The sequence below is a fragment of the Cynoglossus semilaevis genome, chromosome 14, assembly GCF_000523025.1.
Source record: "Cynoglossus semilaevis isolate Cse_v1.0 chromosome 14, Cse_v1.0, whole genome shotgun sequence".
In the NCBI taxonomy this organism is placed as follows: Eukaryota; Metazoa; Chordata; class Actinopteri; order Pleuronectiformes; family Cynoglossidae; genus Cynoglossus; species Cynoglossus semilaevis.
The window spans coordinates 23,571,633-23,590,030 of record NC_024320.1 but is presented as its reverse complement, the minus strand read 5'-3'; the positions used below and the strand labels follow the sequence as shown (position 1 = coordinate 23,590,030).

At 40.1% G+C, this 18,398-nt stretch overlaps 2 protein-coding genes across 3 annotated transcripts in view; both read left to right on the top strand.

Moving 5' to 3' along the window:
* Positions 1 to 855: 855 nt before the first annotated feature.
* On the top strand, positions 856 to 7,171 carry ak1 (adenylate kinase 1). Of its 2 annotated transcripts, none has more exons than XM_008325936.3 (7): positions 856 to 1,025; positions 4,212 to 4,243; positions 4,891 to 4,926; positions 5,000 to 5,163; positions 6,138 to 6,254; positions 6,333 to 6,524; positions 6,602 to 7,171. In XM_008325936.3, the coding sequence occupies exons 2-7, from the start codon at positions 4,237 to 4,239 to the stop codon at positions 6,668 to 6,670; spliced, it is 585 nt and encodes a 194-aa protein (XP_008324158.1). In that variant the 5' UTR covers positions 856 to 1,025; positions 4,212 to 4,236; the 3' UTR covers positions 6,671 to 7,171. The 2 variants fall into 2 exon arrangements, with proteins under 2 accessions (XP_008324158.1, XP_016893747.1); XM_017038258.2 differs by lacking the exon at positions 856 to 1,025 and adding an exon at positions 3,746 to 3,799.
* A 6,517-nt stretch (positions 7,172 to 13,688) lies between these two features.
* eng (endoglin) overlaps positions 13,689 to 18,398 on the top strand; it is a 40,203-nt gene continuing 35,493 nt past the window's right edge. The window contains exons 1-2 of the mRNA XM_008325935.2: positions 13,689 to 13,847; positions 15,798 to 16,001. Coding sequence (XP_008324157.1) covers positions 15,944 to 16,001 — 58 coding nt within the window. The 5' untranslated portion in view covers positions 13,689 to 13,847; positions 15,798 to 15,943. The remainder of the gene's footprint in view (positions 13,848 to 15,797; positions 16,002 to 18,398) is intronic.

The window sequence follows — 18,398 nt, the reverse complement described above, 5'->3', positions numbered from 1 at the left end:
TGTGCATGTATGTGTGAACATAATATATAAATGTATATATAATGTAAATATATGTATATGTGTGTATATAAATATATTTATTTATTTATACATATATTTATATATATGCATATATTTATGAACATAAATATATAAATGTATATAAATTTATATATTACATTTTTTAATTGTATATGTCTATATTTATATATCTACACATATAGAAATATATGTATATACATATATGTATTTTTAATGCATTTATATATGCAAATATGTATATATTTACTGATGGGAGAAATTTCTCATTTAATTCTACAGTTGTTGTTTTTTTTATTTTTATTTCTTTAGAAAATTCCTTCTTACTCTACCTGCGGTGCTTAAAAGAATTCCCTGCCATGTAGTACTTTGTGCGAGTACTACTGAGGCGTACTGTATCTACAGTAGATTGTGTTTCATTGTGAAACAAAACACACACACACACACACACACAATATTTCAAGTATTTGCTGACTCAGTTCCAGAGTTGTTCCACCAGCAGCAGCTGCAGGACTTGAAGAACATGTTGCTCAGCTCTGGTAACACAAACAAACCTACAGTCGGTCCATAAAGCTGTACCTGCTGCTAATGTTTCTGTTAGCTTTGCTGTGTGATCCTTCAGTTTTTCTCTCTGCTGTTTTCCTCTGAATGTGAAGTCGGTCTGACACAAGTCAGATCATCACCAAAACTCAAACTTCCCCCTCCTCTAGTTTCACCTCCCCAGCCTCCTGTCATTCATCCCTCCCTCCCTCTCTCCCTCCCTCCGTCCTTCCCTGTTCTCAGCTGTTCCTTCCTCCCTCTCACCCACAATGCATTGCAGGCTGAGCAGGCTCAGCTGAGCTATAAAAGGGCTTTGCATAAAGGAGGGAGGGCCGACGTGCAGCAGCAACCGTGCAGACGCACAACACACACACACACACACACCTACACACACACTCACACTCACGGGGATCCAGGCACCGCAGCCCCTCGCACTGAGACCTACAGCCTCGGCAGGAAAGAAAGAGGTCAGTACAGAGGAGAGGACAACAGCTCCGTGGAGGGAGAGGAGGCAGGAAATGGCAGGGAGTGGGTCTTCGCTCTGTCACAGACGGGGGGGGGCAGGGCTGTCTGAGGGGATGGAGAGGAACTGTTGAACTGTAGAACTGTTTGTGCTTTTGCTGCAAACTTTGTCTCGTTGTCTCGTGTTGAACGCAGGCTGCAGCTCATTGGTCACTCTGTCTCTGGTGTCCTGTCCTGCATGCTGATGCCACAGGACAACACTGTACTGTGTCCTGTGCTCATGGAGGGACATGTACATTTATTTAAATTTAATTTGTAACATTTCCCTGTATCTCCTGCCTGGCTTTTCTCCCTTCATGACATTGCTGCGACCTCCTCCAGCTGCAGGTTGAACGGTGTTTCCGTTCATCCTGCTCTCTGCTCACGCTGTGGCTTCACTGCCGGGCTTTCAGCCCCCGGTGGTCATTAACAGCTGACCGTTAGCTGAGTGTTATCGATTGTGGTCAGAAGACGCTTTGAGAATTCATATCTCTCACACACAGAGCACTGCGTTTATCTCCCTCCATCCTTTCCTAAGCAACATGGAATATCTCCCACTGCACTGACGTCAAAGGGTCCCCTGTCTTCTCTTAAAGGGACGGTAACACCAACTCTGAGAACATGGTTAATATGCACAGGGTCTCCCTCAGTGAGACCAAAGAGCACAGACAGAACAGTTTCATTTCTTTATTCTTCTTCTTACCACCGGGGCTGCGGACTAAAAATGTCGCTCCCCTCGTGGCTGACACACTATCCCCCCAACAGCTGCAGTCTGAAGGGGGGCTTTTTTTAGCCGGGCCCCATGAAAAGTTGAAAATCAAGTTGAAGACGTCAGGGTGGAGGTGGGTTTGACATTCAGGTGGAGACTCCTGGGAGGGTGGCGTCTTTTTGGCGTCAATCTGAAGGAGTTAAAAAAAACCGTATTCAACTCTAATGCAGTTTTATAGCAGTACTATGTTGCACCCACGTACTGCAAATGGTACTGCAATACTGAGTATTAAGAGACAGAGACCTACAGTGGAGCGGAGTTCAAACGTCTTTGTCCTCGTTACGAAATCTTGCGTTGACATTTCTCACCACATCTGCAGCCTCAGTGCAGTGAACCGTACCGTACCGTACCGTTGTGGTCCGGTGTGACATCGGTCTGACGTGCCAGAGCAGCAGGAGGTCCAGAGCCATAATAGGCCAGAGCAGGGATCCCTTACACGTGGCCTGCTGACTCTGTGAACACTGTGATATTTACCCTGGCCGTGGGGCAAGTGGACAAAGACATAAAACTGGACACATGAGCCGGGGGCAGAGGGAGTGGAGGGAGCAGGTGAGAATCAGAGAACACGTTAACGGCACAGAAACTAAAGTCGGAGACTTTAACGGACACGAAGACCTGGCTGACAAAGATAATTCTGTTTGTAAAACATTAACTGAGGCTGGAATTTTATAACCAATTTATCTGACTTATCTGTGATAATTGGGAAAACCCTGATGATTTTTTGCACCGTGTCAGAGGTCAGAGGTCACCCTGCTCTGATTTTCATGGACTATCTATGGACTCCAGGCAGTCCAATTAGAACCTCCTCTCAGTGAATTTTTTCTTTTTTTTGGGGGGGGGGAAGGGCCGGTCGGAGTCACTGTGAGTCTTTTTCATTAACTCACAGAAACAACGTTGTTTCTACTGAAGAAGAGAAAAAAAAAACCCAGGGTTTAGGGTCAAAAGTCATGTACCTGTGGTGTAAAGTGACCAGAGTGGACTAAACTAAACTAGTCCACTCTGACACGTCCTTTCTTACGATCCCTGCATCTGTCCTGATATTATTTCCAGGTTTCAACTTTTTGATTAATTTACACACATTGTGCTAATGCTGCCAGCAACAACAATTATTTATTTCTTTTTCATATTTTATTTCATGCATTTTTAGGACGTCTACCTGTTTTTTGTTTACATGTTTCAGTTAATATCCTTAAAATTCACATGAAATCAACAAGATATCCTGTTTGTCAAAGGTCTCCAACAGGGGGTTAGCAGCCTCTAAAGGAGTCAGGAGGGGTCCTGCTGGGGGTCTGACATGTGTTTCATCAGACAATTTTTGACTTTTTAAAAAAAGAATACACAGGTGAAGAAAAGAACTACAGTGAATACTGTTTAAAGTATCTCTGGTACCACGTCTGTTCAAGTGCCATTTTGCAGAGAACAAACTGTGAAAAGGTCAAACTGAAGTCACAGAACATTTACACAGTACTTCAGAGTAATATACACAGTAATACACACGGCTCGGTGCAGTACGAGTCTGTTGACCCACTCTACGCTGAAGAGCAAACACAAGAGGCTGATAGAAGTCACTGTGTTTAAACACTCTGACTGGTGTATTGGTGGTTGGGCTACTTCCTGTGAGCCAATCAGAGTTGTTTTATTTGGATTGTTTTAGGGTCAGTCCTTCACTGGTCAGAGCCTCTTCCTCATTCCTTTATGTCCAGTACAGTGTGTGAGAGTAAAACAGGAAACTGTGAGACGGTTGTCTCCATTAGTCAGTTTCATGTTGAACGAGTCTCTGTGGCGTCCCTCTGTGTTCAACTACTGTATGACATGTGTTTACTCCTTTGATTATAAGTAACCACATGTACAATCAAAGGACTGTTGCCTTTGTTTACTGTTTGTCTGTAACTTTTATGAAAAAAATATTTCTGAGCGGTTCTCCAGCCAAGTCACCTGATTCTCTGTAGGCTAATTATTGACAAACAAATGGTAAAAATGCTACATAAAATATACACAAATAAAGTTAAAAAAAGTGTCCAAACGACTCATTCACACAGAAAAAAAAGAATCATAACATTTTTGGCCACTTCATTCGGAACCCGTTACTGTGTCCACTACTTTGCATTTTATGACATGGAATAGAAATGTACCGTAAAACAAATAAAAGAGGGATTTAAAACACGGCCAACGTCTCATTTACAAGTCATAAAAATAAAAATACGTTTTTTAAATAATAAATTTCACAAATTCTAAAATATAACTACTGTCGTCTGTGGCCATTATCGTCTTTGAATGATGGCGAGCTCTGGTAACAGATTATTATCGTTGACGTCAATCAGCGCCGTTCATCACGTGTTCATTCACTGACGTGAATCTAATCTGTGTTCCTTCTCTGTTTCAGCTAAAAGACAGCATCAAACGACAGGATGGCAGGTAACCGACACACGTCTGTGACAAACTCTGACTGTGATTGAATCATATGGACGGTGTTTGGATGTTTTTCCCCCATTTCTCTCATAACCGCGAATCAGTAAGATTTCTTTGACTTTGCTGCCCTCTGCTGGCCAGATGTGAGACTACACTAAAAGTCCGTTTCGAAATTAATCATTAATATCACGCTCACATGATGTGTCTGCTGTTTTAGTGAGGAAATATATTAGTATTGTGGCATGTTAAAAACCTTTTTTTTAAATATTTGAAAAGTCTTATAAAAAAATCGAAAATAGTATGATTATAACTCAAGGAACAAAAAATTGCTTTGTTTTAATTATTTGCAAAATTGTGCTGATGTGAATCATTCCAGATTTTTTTCTCTCTAACTGCTTCTACTATGCTACACAGTGTTCTGATGTGACAACAGTTACCATGGCAACCATGTTTGAGTTATAGTACAAACAAAAGCGAGCAGAGTCACTAAGTGCTTAGTGAACCAGGCGATAACAATTAGAGAGAAATGGGAAATACATGCACATCAGACTCCGTGTCTCATCACAGCAGTGGTCTGTCATAAATGATGTTCTGACTGTTGACACGCAGGTCATCGTCTCTCCCATTCTGACCGGTTTTTCTGCTTCTTACAGACAAAATTAAAGACGCCAAGATCATCTTTGTTGTTGGTGAGTCTCCGCGGTGTTTTCCGCCCTCGGCAGGAAGTACAGGTGACCTCTGACGGGTGGCTTTTCTCTGCAGGTGGACCCGGCTCTGGAAAGGGCACACAGTGTGAGAGGATAGTGGCAAAGTATGGCTACACTCATCTCTCATCTGGAGATCTGCTCCGAGAGGAGGTGGCCTCCGGCTCTGACAGGGGCAAACAGCTCCAGGCCATCATGCAGAAGGGCGAACTGGTGCCCCTGGTAAGACAGAGAACCACAGTGGATTTACAAAACTCATTTTTATTAATGTTGGTGCCCTGTCTGCTGAGATCTCTGTGAAGTCCAGGTTAATCCTAACGTAGGTGACTGGACTGGCTGAGGGTTCGACTCCCATGCAGTTTTTCTGAGTGTGCAATAAAAACTAGGCTAAATAAAAGCAATATAAATACAATGGAATAATAATAATAAAAACCACAATATATATACGTATATAAATATATATGCATATACAACAACATATATTGAAAATATAGATATCCACATAACACACAAATATATGTGAATATATATGAAATGTATGTTGGTATATACGTACGTATAATATATATACGTGTATATTATATTTATATGTTATATTTGTATGTTATATATGTATATATCCATATATAAATATTGACCAAAAAGGGGGAAACTTAATTCCCTTAATAAACAGATAAATTTCGCTCCTCCTAGTTGTATAAAAAACAATTGGTCATCGGTCGCTTTTGTCTGATTGGATAAAATAACACCTAAACATATATAGATAAATATATTACATTGTATATGTCCTTGAAATCTCATATTTAAATATATACAGTATATATTTTTCATCAACCACTAAGTCCAGGCAGGTTTTCTTTTTCTAGAGGGACAGTTTTAGTTTCGACCACAAAGTGGCAGTAGTGGTTAGTGCTCTTGCCTTACAGAAAGAAGGTCACCAGGTTGACTGTTTGATAGTTTTTCTGTGTTCACTACAGTTTCTTCCTCCACGTTTTCAAACCTTTACTTTGACCATTGGTATGAACGTGAGTGTGTTGGACGCCCTCTCCTGATGACTGCTGGGATTGACTCCTGAATCTGAACAAACTAAAAAAAAAATGTCTTAACTGAAGTTATTCTCTAACTAACGTCTGTCTGGACTGTAAGTCAGTTTTAAATGTGACGTGATGTTACTGAAGGACTGGTGATGTTCACAGGACACAGTCTTAGACATGATTAAGGACGCCATGATCGCCAAGGCTGACGTCTCCAAGGGCTACCTTATTGATGGCTATCCCCGTGAGGTGAAGCAGGGTGAGGAGTTTGAGAAGAAGGTAAGACAGAGAGAGGGTTAGAGAGAGTGAGAGAGTGAGAGAGAGAGCAGAGGTAAATGATTTCTGAATTTCTTCCAGATTGGAAAACCCTTCCTGCTGCTGTACGTTGATGCCAAGGCAGAAACAATGGTCCAGAGGCTCCTGAAACGCGGCGAGACCAGCGGCCGCGTGGACGACAACGAAGAGACCATCAGGAAGCGTCTGGACTTGTACTACAAGTCGACCGAGCCCGTCATTACCTTCTACGAGGCCCGTGGTATTGTGAGGAAGGTGGGTGCAAAGACACGAACGCAACATTTGGCTAAAGATCCTGACCCATGTTGTAACACGTGTCCCTGTGTGTCCAGGTGGACTCCGAGCTGCCGGTGGACGAGGTCTTCAGCCAGGTGTCCAAGATCATTGATTCTCTGCAGTAAAATGACACCATGACACCGTGGGCTGTGTCTGCTCCTTGTTTCATTTGATTTGATTAGATCTTTTTTTAATTTTCCTACAATTCATAAGGAAAAAAAAACACGAGCTACTGAAATGACATGGCTCCATTTGAACGGGTATAAAAAAAAAACAAAAAAACTTCTCATCCAGCCACCAGCTCATCTGATGACTCCGCCTCCAGTCTGTGATGATGGTTCAGTTAAAAAAAAGTGCGAAGGTCGACCGTTGGACTCTGGAGGAAAACTTGCACTTTAGATATTTCTTTTCTCTTTATCTTTGACATTTGTCGTCCGGATTTGGTGTTTAATCAAATTCAAAGGCACACCGTGTAGGGCGCAGCAACATCTAGTGGTGACATTATGAATTAAGGGCTTACGTAGAATTAAAAGAAAAAAAAATGAAAACTTAAATTCTAAGGTCTTTAAAATGACAGAAATCAGACACTGTGATAATGTTGGTTTATTAAACAACAGGAAGTTGAAGTTTTTTGTCAATGCGCGACATTGATGTCTCCAAAACAGCGGTCTCAAACCGGCGGGGGGGGGGGGGGGGAAATACTGATGTCCACATCAGTATTTGATGCTCAGTACTAAAACTCCAGACCTATTCAAAATACACTGAAAATACTGCAACGCAAACAGCTAGTACAGATATTTTATTCTCATTCTCAAATAACAAACGGAAGCACTTTAATTAGAGAAAAGAAGAAATACAGAATTGTTGTGAAATTACATCATTATTGACATCTAGTCATGGGCCACATGTTGGCAGTTTTGGGGGCAGGAAGTGGCCCCCGTGCCAGGACTTTGAGGCCTCTGCTGTGAAGTGATATAAGTCGGAGAGGAAGAATAAAAATATGAGAAAAGTAAGTATTTATCCTGGTTCTTCATATGAAAACTTTTTGGTGCGACATAACGCCGGAGAGGAAGAATATTTAATATTACCGTATTTTCCGGACTATAAGTCGCTGCGGAGTATAAGTCGCCCTAGCTCAGTAGAGCGCCCTCTAGTGGCTGTCAGTGTGAAAATAACAAACGTGTGAAAATTATATATTTTAATATACATTAAAATATATATATTTAAGTCGCACACTCAGCCAAAGGATGAAAAAAAGTGCGACTTATAGTCCGATAAAAACCAGTAAAGTACTTTCCACTGCTGTGGCCGATGAGGTGAAGATCAGCAAGACACTATTGAGTAACCTTTGAATTTTAATTGTTATTCAGTTTTATTTTTTACTTTGAGAATGTGGAAAAAACTCGAATCATAAACGTACCACCAGCCAGTGTTCTTATCATATAGTGCTGTGATCTGAGCAGCCACAAAGAAACACATTCATCAAAAACCAGCAACCACGGACCAGTAAACAATCGAAGGAGGAAACACGCCTCAAAACATGTGCTGTAGACACAACAGGATACAGGACAGGCTGCCGCAGCTACGCTCCCATCGCCGTTCCAACTTGACATCATGACCCACAGGTCGTCCTTTACCTTTACCTTTCACCCCGCTCTCTCACTCCGCCGCACTCGCACAAGCAAACACTGCAACAGGTACATCCGCACGGACCTCCACGGAGAGCTCTGATCATGACTCCGCGCCGCAGGGAGGAGGAAAAGGAAAGGGCCTCGCGAAGCGAGACAGGATGTGTCTGTAGGAAAGTCAATCAAGAAAAACTTTCATAAAGTCATCAGGGATGCTGCATGAATGCCTGGAATGCTGCGCTTACCTCAGAAAGGTACAAAACAAAGGTGAAGAAAGGAGGCAGCGCATGGAAACGTATCACGTACAACAGGGACGGACGTGTCAGCGAGGACAGTGGGAGCTAAACCCGGTGCACCGACATCTGAATCATGCTTCCAGGATTAATGCTGCATTCCAGAAAGCTGGGATGTCGAGCTTGATTGTTTCAGACAAACCTAACAGAAGAAAAAAAAACATCCACACGGAATAAGAGATCCCATAAAGTCTAGGATTCCTGTCTTGACATGTGACAAAAAAAGATGCACCGTACATATATTGAAGAATCTAAATTAACAACAAATCAAACAAATCAACATTACACTCAACATTATTATTATTATTATTATTATTGGACGTACCATCCTCAACCTCCCTCAGTGACCAGTACTCACTACAAACTGTTTTTATTGGTGAACACGTTTTCAGTGCTGGTGAACTGTGATGACTAACTCTTCCAGTTTTGCAAGTGGAATTTTTTTTTTTTTGCTTTATTTTAAACTCAGACTCCATTGTTTTATCCTCCTCTTGATGACTCACCAGACATTTCCAACAGGACAGACAATGTCAAGCACTTAATGTCTACAAAACCATTCATTTACCATGGAAAATGTTAAGGGTGGTGTTTTACTAAAAAAAGCCCGTGCCAATAATAATCTGCCGAACCAAGTCGCTACCGTCACAGATATTAGCTGGTAATAGGAAAAAGTTTTACTTCAATTCTTCAGGTTTAAAAACGTTAAAGTTGATGCTCTTTGATGTCCAGTCTCTACAGGTGTCAACGTGTTTTAATGGGGTTAAAAATATATACGTAAACTAAAAATCAATTTATAAAAATTGCTAAAAAAACACAATCATTTACTTCATAACTTACTCCTTAATATCTTAAAAGAAACTCTGAAGGGGTGCATCCATCCATCCATCCGTCCATCCATCCATCCATTGTCCGTCCATCCATCCACTAATCCATCTATTCATCCGTCGATTGTCCATCCAGACAATGGATGATTGTCTGTCTCTCTGTCCATCCAGCCATCCGTCCGTCGGTTCGCCCAACCCACTATCAATCCACCCATCCATTGTTCATCCATCCATCCAGCCATCCATTGTCTGTCTCTCTGTCCATCCAGCAATCCACCCATCTGTCCGTCGGTTTGTCCAACCAACTGTCTATCCACCCATCCATTGTTCATCCATCCCTCCATCCATCCATCCATCCATTCATCCATCCATCCAGCCATAGCAAATGTACTTCCCCAGTAGTTGTTGTGAGTACTTGGCCTCCACTGGTACATATTTCTGTTACCACCATTACAGTGAGCAGTGTATTTTAACCCTCCTGCAGCCATCCTCAGAATAGATTCAATGATCCAGACGGGTTTATAATTATGCTGCATATTTGCAAATTGAATCTTTGTGTGTAAGTGTTCTACTGAGGCTCATATAAAAATGAACAACATTCAAACTCTGTGCTCACTAAGTAATTGTACCGCCCGACTGTGGCTGGAGAATTAGAGATAATTACACAGAGAGGAGTAAGTGTTTGAGCTAGGCCACGTGTTTGACATGGTGAAACTACTGTGGTATCAGTAGTTTGTGATATCATTTGATACTGTGGTAATGAAGCTGTAGTATACTGTGTGGAAACATGTTCATGTTCCCATGCACCATGAGAACATGAACAGCACAGGGATTTTATTAAAGGAAGACGGGAAGTAAATGCCAAATACAATACAATGGACTTTTTATATTAATAAATACGATCCAGACATGAGGAGATTTTCCCTACGGAATCGTGAGAGGAACCGTGGGTACTAGAGTGTTTTGGAAATCCTCACAGACATAGCTTTTATAATAGAAAAAAGGCATCATTAATCGATCACAGTCACACGCTAAATCACGTCCAATAAAAAATTTACCAAATCTACGTTTTACTTTTGGACTGATGTGAGCAAAGTCCATCCCAGGGATAATTCGTGGCCCATGGAGAGGTTTTATGTGGCCCCCGACTAAAATGCGTATTATTTATGACCCATCAGGTCGATCAGGCAGAACTAATCAATCATATTAGCCCGAGTCTTGATTCCTCTCCTGAGGTTTGTGAAGGACTTTGTATCTGCTTTCAAAAGTCAAGTGAGTAAAAAAAAAAATCACCTTAACCCTGTTGTAGTATATTATTGGGTGCTGTTTAGTTTAAGTACTTCAATAATTTCCTCTGAGTACAGACCTGCAGTGTTCAAGTTGAAGTTTGTTTTATTGTACTGCCAACTAGGAAAAAAAAGCATGTTTGAAGTACTATATGTTTTTGGAAATAGATACATGTAGATACCAGCAAAGTATATTGTAGGTCTGAAGCAATTTTTTTTCCTCAAATACTTGAAGTAATTTATTCAAGTATTCTTTCAGAATTCCTTCAGTCTATTTAATGAAATACACTGTGCTTAGCTGCAGCAATGCTGCCCTCTGTCTGTATTTTCTCTTCTTACATTTTCTTTGCAATAGTGTGAGCTCAGATTGGTACTACATTAAACCTTTAAACTAAAAATAGCAGATGAGATTGACTATTATCAGTCAGATCAGATTAGATTAAACTTTTTTACATCACATCCCTTTTTTTTTCTTAATGTCCCTCTAATTTTCTGAGCCCCAAATAAAGGCAAATATATTTATATAAAACAATGATTTTAAACCAGAACACCAGGTATTTATTCTACATGTATAGGACTCTTGCAGGATAACGCTAACAGTTAACGAAAACCCTTAGATATTTTTTCTTTATCTATCTAAATCAGATCTCCTTTGAAAAAAGCTTGACCCACCCTGCCGTAAAACAACCCCAAAAATTACCTCAAAGGGTACTTTCATGTTGTTTTTCAACCCCGGGCTCATTTTTGGATGCCTTACTTAAGTAAATATACAATGAACATTGCTTTCATGTTGTTTTTCAACCCCGGGCTTCATTTTTGGATGCCTGACTGTGAAGTAAATATACAATGAACATTTTTGCAGTTTGTTTGACAGGTTTCTGTTCAGCTCATATCAGTCGCAGACATTTACTGCTGCAAGGCCATGTGTCCGACCCCCCCTTGGAGGACGATAAGGAAACAAGCTAGTTGGCGCTTACTCTTTACTCTCTCTATCTCCCCTCAGCTATGGTTGGTGGCAGGCTGGCTGACTGGCTGGCTGGCACCACAGAGACCCAGTGGCACCGTGCGGGAACCCACGTCAGCCTGTGATGAAAGACGATGGCCGATTGTTTCCTGTTATTGAAACATTACTCCTGGGTGGGGACAGCAAGTTTAGGGGGCAGGCGCTAATAAAAAAAAAAAAACGGAAAGCCATTGAAGCAGAGTGCTACTGGTAGAAATGTCCTTTGGCCAACCTCAGATGTGATGGAGTGCTTCAAACAAATGCCAGCTGTGTCAGCTGTTAAACATACGGGTAGCAAAGTATTAAATGATTGCGCAATCTAATTAACAAAGAAAGTAAATGTCTTTCTGTTCAGTGTTGTGTCCCGTGGGCCTCCCTTTGTTTACGCTGCGTGAAAGGACAAGGTTGAGGCAAGTTCACAGTTAAACACGGAGAATATCAACACGTCTGTATCTTACTGCTAACACACAGGCCAACAGGTGACACCAGAATAGAATTCCCTATCACTGAGGTCATTGTTTGATATTGAAATTTTAAATTTAATTAACAAATTGTGTAATAAATCTGGATATTTCATCCCAAAATTATAAGGAAAGGAAAGTGAACTACTTGTAATTGTGATTCAGCACACCACAAAATGTGACCTCTGCTTTTGTTACCCATCACCAAAAGGGGGGAGCTCAAGTGTCCAGGGAGCAGTGTGAGCACTTCAGTGGTAACTTGGTCATGGACTCAAACCTCAAACCTTTCGGACCCACATCTGCTTCCTTAACCATCATCCAACACTGCCCCAACAAATTGAAGATTGCTTTACGAATTTGTGAATTCATGTCATCCTTAAACGAATATTTTGTACATAATAAAAGCATTTTATGATAATGAATTATAGCACACTAAGAAGAGGACTAGCACATGTGCGCTATTGTTACTGCTAAGGCGTATAACAAATGACGAGAAGAGAGACGGAGGGAGAGCGACTTGCTGTTTGTTCAGTTTTGTCTGCTCCATCAGTCCTGTAATTGTTATAAATGTTATTTGTAGCATTTTAATGTCTGCTCCTCATTCCGTTCTGTCTGTTTTTGTCTTTGTTGCCGCTCGTTTGTCCTTTGTTCGAAGTTGATTTGTTAGGACAATGACTCATCTGCGTCTGCTCTGTACAGAAGGCTGTTGTGTCTACGCCTTTAGTTTATTTTCTTTTAAGACAAAATGGCTTTGAAACAGCTGAGAACTACATCCTTTGAGGATGTCAGTGTTTACCAAAGCAACTTTCAGTATAACATATATGTATTTTTCATATTTAAATGTAAACATACATGTAATCCAGATTACCAGATAAACCCTATGTGCAGTGAGAACATGCAAACTTCACAAACAAAGATCTTATTTTACCACATGGATTCAAACAGTTAACTTCTGTTTAGAAAGAGCTCTAACCACTCTTCCACTGTGTCCCTATCACACAGGGGATTTATTAGGAACATCATGAAAATGTTGCAATTTAAAGAGACACAAATGTCATTTTGACATGTGACATATTATTATTATTATTATTATGTACAAATAATCCTGTGAAAAAACCCAGTGGAAAAACGTTTGGGTTTGTTTTCACAAAAAGATGGCATTAAATCCCGCCTTAACTAGGTGTGGTGTGTTCAAAACCACCAATATTTAGTTTCATAAACTTCATATTGAAAATGTACATCATAAAAATTTAAAGTCGAATTTTGTTAAAAAACATAAAGACACAACATTTTGTGGTTTTGTCCCCACACTTATTATCCAAAAAAAGACACAACATTTTGTGGTTTTGTCCACACAATTATTATCCAAAATAAACTAAACTTGGCTAATCCTTGCTACCCTTGCTACTTGTTTTCATAATCTATCTATTTATCTATCTATCTATCTATCTATCTATCTATCTATCTATCACAGCAACTCTTGCTAACTTTATGGTTAAACTACAGTTAGGTGCCGATTTGTAAAAACATTTACAGTTATTTTGTGAGATAACCTTTCAAAGACGGGGGCGGTGTATTTCCTCTGACGGGGAGAAAAATGGCCGGTACTTTTGGTAATGGTGGGCGGGCTAATAAAGTCAATCTGCGCCGCCCAGGGCAGCAGCTCAAAAAGTTTGGGAAAAACTCCGGACACCGTTACTTCGCTTTGAGTCTGCTGCTGCTGCTGCTGCTGCTGTTGCTCTACATCTGTGGATTATCGAGGCTGTTTTATAAGAAGAAGAAGATAACAACTTATTCGACAACAAAAGTAAGTTTTACGACAAACCGCTGTGTTTCAAAAATGTCACCCAGTAACAGGAATGTGTTGTTTGTTTTATTTTACTCAGTAGAATAGAAGGGAGGAGAAGGCGGAACATTTACTCAAAGAATCTTTTTTTTTTTAATAAAAAAACAAACAACTAACCGTTATTGAATGTCACATTAACTACGTCCATACAACTAAACTATCTAAACCCACATTACTTCTTCAGACTCGTTAATTTAATTTAATTTGTAGTTGTGTTTCGTAAGCTTTATATATGAATTAGGTTGAAAATATAAAAAGTTGAGGTAAAGGTTTTTCCAAACGGACACTTGATGACTATAGTTGTGTGTAACAGAAATTCAGTAAAAAAAATTGAATTGTATTTAGTAAAGGAGACACTGTTTACATCATTAACAAAATAAAAACCAGGCTAATGTGTTTAATTTTTTACTATATACATTTAGCCAGTTAGCCATTGTTACTACATAAAAATTGTGAAAAATCGGTTTGCATTACTTACTTTCTTCTACAAACAAACTGTAAGTCATTGTAAAAATACTGTGTATAATTTCATTTACTGACAGAGAAAATATAATGAATTAGCCTCACTGACAGTGACATTACTTTTATTTAATTACCAACATGTCCTGTTTGTTAAACCCAATCTTTACGCCAGGAGCTACGGAGAAGTCCATGCAGAATTACAACATATTTACATTTACGAACAGCAGACAAACATAATACTTCTGTGTTTTCTTGATAATTTACTACAACCCTGTGATCTCTACATGGTTTTAATCACAGCTTCTAACCTTAACGTTAAGGTCTCTAAATCCTACAGTGTTCATGTAAATCAGGGGTCACCAATGTGGTGCCCGCGACCACCTGGTCGGCCTCATGGACTTGCCTGAAGCGCACAGGAAGTATGTTCTAAAAATAAAACCAGTTAACAAGAACGAAGTTCTTAGTTGCAATGCTTTTCTTTTTGAATGGGTGACACTTGATGTTCAAGTGGGTGCAATTGTGAAGGTAAGAAGAGTTTCTGTTACTGTATGTTATAGAACTTGACGGAGCAGCATTTTTTTATTAATATTATGTCACTTGGGAAGTTTTGTATTAAACAAGCAGCTCGTATTACTCAGTACTGATGAAGTAATGCTCAGTAACAAAAAGGTTACAAAGTGTTGTATATAAAGTAAAAATGACAACATTAGACTTAGAACTAAAATCTAGGCCATAAAGGACAAAAGTGACTTAAAGATCTCAAACTAAGCTAATAGAAAAACATGGAAATTAAGATGGCTTTCATTAAATCTCATAAAAACTTCATAAATATCATAAAATAGTTTTATGAAAGAAATCTTGGGCCATGTACCTTGTTCCATGACAGGCCCTTACATACATACAGTACCTCCAATAGGAATCCAGGAAAAAACACTTTTTGGTCTTCCCCTGAAATGCCTAAACAGTTTACATGGGCTCTTCCGTTCCTCTAACTATGAAAATCATATAACAAGGCACATCTTATCAGATCTTCTCATTGTAATATGGATGGATGAAAGCTGGGTTGTAGCACTTCCTGCCAAAAGTCAGCGAGCACAAGATGACCTTTGGGTTCTGACCTTTCTTGTGCTTACGGAACATGCAAAGATACATTTGGGTAAATATAAAGGCATTAATCAATCAATAGCCCCTGTCAGTGTCAGATATACAGTATTAATGATCCCATTTATGTTAAATTATACTTCATGTTTTTAATATTGAAAAAATGAATATACTTGGGCTTTTGGAGTCTAAACCCGGATAGAAGCAGACAGAGTTCCCGGAGTTGCTTGTTTGTTTGTTGTCGATTTTTACACTGATTATAAAACACAAATAGTATCTAAGACAGTTTGATGTTGGTCTTAGTCTTCTCCTCTACAGCACTTATTAAGTAATTTTTTTTCCAAACAGGAACTGGTGTCTGCTCTTCCACTTCCAAAGTCATTGCCGCTCTGCTGCTTGACAAGGACGCTTCACCCACTTCCTCCGAGTACCTTCTCGACCCCCAGGACACAGACTCGGCTTCCACCGAAACCTCAAACTTAAACCTAACAGACATGGAGGGTCATATGCTGCTGTTTGTCCTGCTTCCGTGCATCGCTGCTGCAGCCTCTGGTAAGTAAACCGAGTGATTCTCACATAAATCTCTGTATATTATGCTAAAATATGTATTTATTTATAAGTGTGTAACTGGAGACAGGCCCCCGGGGTATAATTCTGTCAACCTGTAGTTTAAAAGCAGCCTTCAATCTCCTGTTGTTTTTTAGCGTCAGTTTTAGTCTCACCACACAGCATTCTTTTTGCTTCTGGTTCTTATTTTTCTGTCTTCACACTAAATCAGTGTTTTACAGCTCGTCTGTGGAGAGGCAGAGAGGTGTTATGTGCAAAGTAATTGTTGTGGCGTCTTGGTCTTAAGTGAAGGTTTATCCCTACAACAACTCCCAGTGTATACAACTTTCCTTTAGAATATGAGATAAACATGATGGTGCGAGCACTGAAACAAATGTTCTGTCACACTAAATGGTATCCAGACTACACTGAGTCACCCTGAATGGCTTTTGCTTGTCAGGTAAGTTTTACCTTCAAATACTGAAATAATAGCTTCTATATAGGACATCGCAGACATAAAGGACAAGACGGCAAGAGCTTAATGTGATTTTCCTCTTTTGGCCTGCTCTAACACTTTGTTCAGTTTCTTCCTCTATCTCTCTGTATCAAAATTAAATCACTAGGCCCTTTTAGGTGCCAACTACGTCTGAACTCCTTTAGTTCACGTTCGGCAGTCTCTGTTCCTGACCAAATTCCACGGTCTTGATCGTGCTCTGTTCTTATAGACTGTCACTACTGTTTTTGTTTGTAAGCCAAGGTGACCCATTGTTTGCGGTCAGTAAGGTGTGGTTGTGTTAAATCTTTAGTGAGTGCTGGACGTATTTGAAGAAACTTAACATCCATGATCGTGTGACTCTGATGTCACCACATGACATAAAGGTTCTTCCACCTCTACACAGGTTGTTTCCTTGTTGAAGAAAGTCATCTGTGTAGTAGCTCTCCTTCGACCTCCTCCCAGGAGACTTAGTAAACACTCAGTATAACTTCATGTGTGTGCTATTCTAGTCACATGACATCAGCAATGTCATGTTTACCGCCACATGTTTGAAAAGAAATGAATTTAAACTCAGTGAATTCCCCACTGTGGGCAAATAGGGAATATGGGGCAAATTAAACTCAGTGAATTCCCCACTGTGGGACAAATAGGGAATATGGGGTTTGTATTGCCATTAAACAAACTTAACACATTAATACAAACATGTTTGAGTTCTAATATAGTGCATCCTACCAGAATGTAATTGTGTATAACATATACTGTCTGTTGATATACATTTTAAAAGCTGCTTTTATAGATGAAACCATTGCTCCAGTGCCGAATGACCTTAACCAACACACCATGTCCCTAAACATATACACCAAAAAGATAAACGGCTATCTCTGACTTTTTAAATAAGGCAAAGTAGCCCTGGTGAGCCCATACATCACTGTTGAGGTAATGTGCCAGAAAACAAGCCTGTTCGCTGACTCTGGCTGCACTGCTGACCTGCTGTATGACAAATGGCAGTGTTGCCATAAATGTTAAAAACCCTCTCAGCAGGGCAGGGATATAGAAGCGTTTTTTGGCCAACTGGCAGACCTGAGAGAGTTGACCTCATGTAGCTTCCACTGCAGGGGATCAGTCTCACAGTCTGCTGGCAGGGCCTTAATTGTCTCTGTGACACATAGTTATGTTTTCACCATTTTTTTCTCCACTTTTAAAAAGGTCCCTAGAATCTTCCTTTTACTTCCTCTAATGTTTTGCTTCTGCCTCAGATGTTTAATGTGAAGGCCCAGAGGGAGCTAGGGCGCCGTTCTCAGACAGCCGGGGCTCTTGCATACAGAATATTAAAGCATTAATCCAAACATTAATTTGACATATACGTGTTCGACTTCCTTTAACGTTGTTTATTTGTCATTTTATAGTCTAGCGTTGTCACATAAACTTCTCATGTTCTCTCTTGTCATGGTCTCTTGGGCTTTCACCTCGCCTGGTTTGGGTGAACAGATGAAGTGCACGCATCAGCTGTGGCACGCTGAGGGCAACCGAATATAAAAGAAAATGTACACATACCCCGGCTAAACAAGGCGCAGTGAATAAATACGCCAACCTTTTTTCAAAGTTTGTTTTTAATAGTTTACATAACAGCTTCAAGCCACTGACGGGGAGTGTAACTTCTCAAAAGACAAAAGTAAAGAGAAAAAGTAAAAGCACATCAAAAAGTAGTCTGTAGTCTGCGACAAATCCCATGATGCTCCTGACCCCAGTGCAGACTCAGTAAATTGTGTTTTTTCAGTGTTTGATGTTCTGGCAACTCTGTAATGTCAGATTATTAAATTATGATGTGGGATAGAAGAGGGTTTTTATAGCTGTGAGTTCCTTTTTAAATTAAAGTAGCCCTAATAAACATCTGGGTGTAGTGAAAT

Coding starts and splice junctions, on each gene's coding strand:
- ak1 (XM_008325936.3), top strand. Junction 5,164..6,137: donor AGGGCGAACTGGTGCCCCTG/GTAAGACAGAGA, acceptor TGATGTTCACAG/GACACAGTCTTAGACATGAT. Junction 6,255..6,332: donor GTGAGGAGTTTGAGAAGAAG/GTAAGACAGAGA, acceptor AATTTCTTCCAG/ATTGGAAAACCCTTCCTGCT.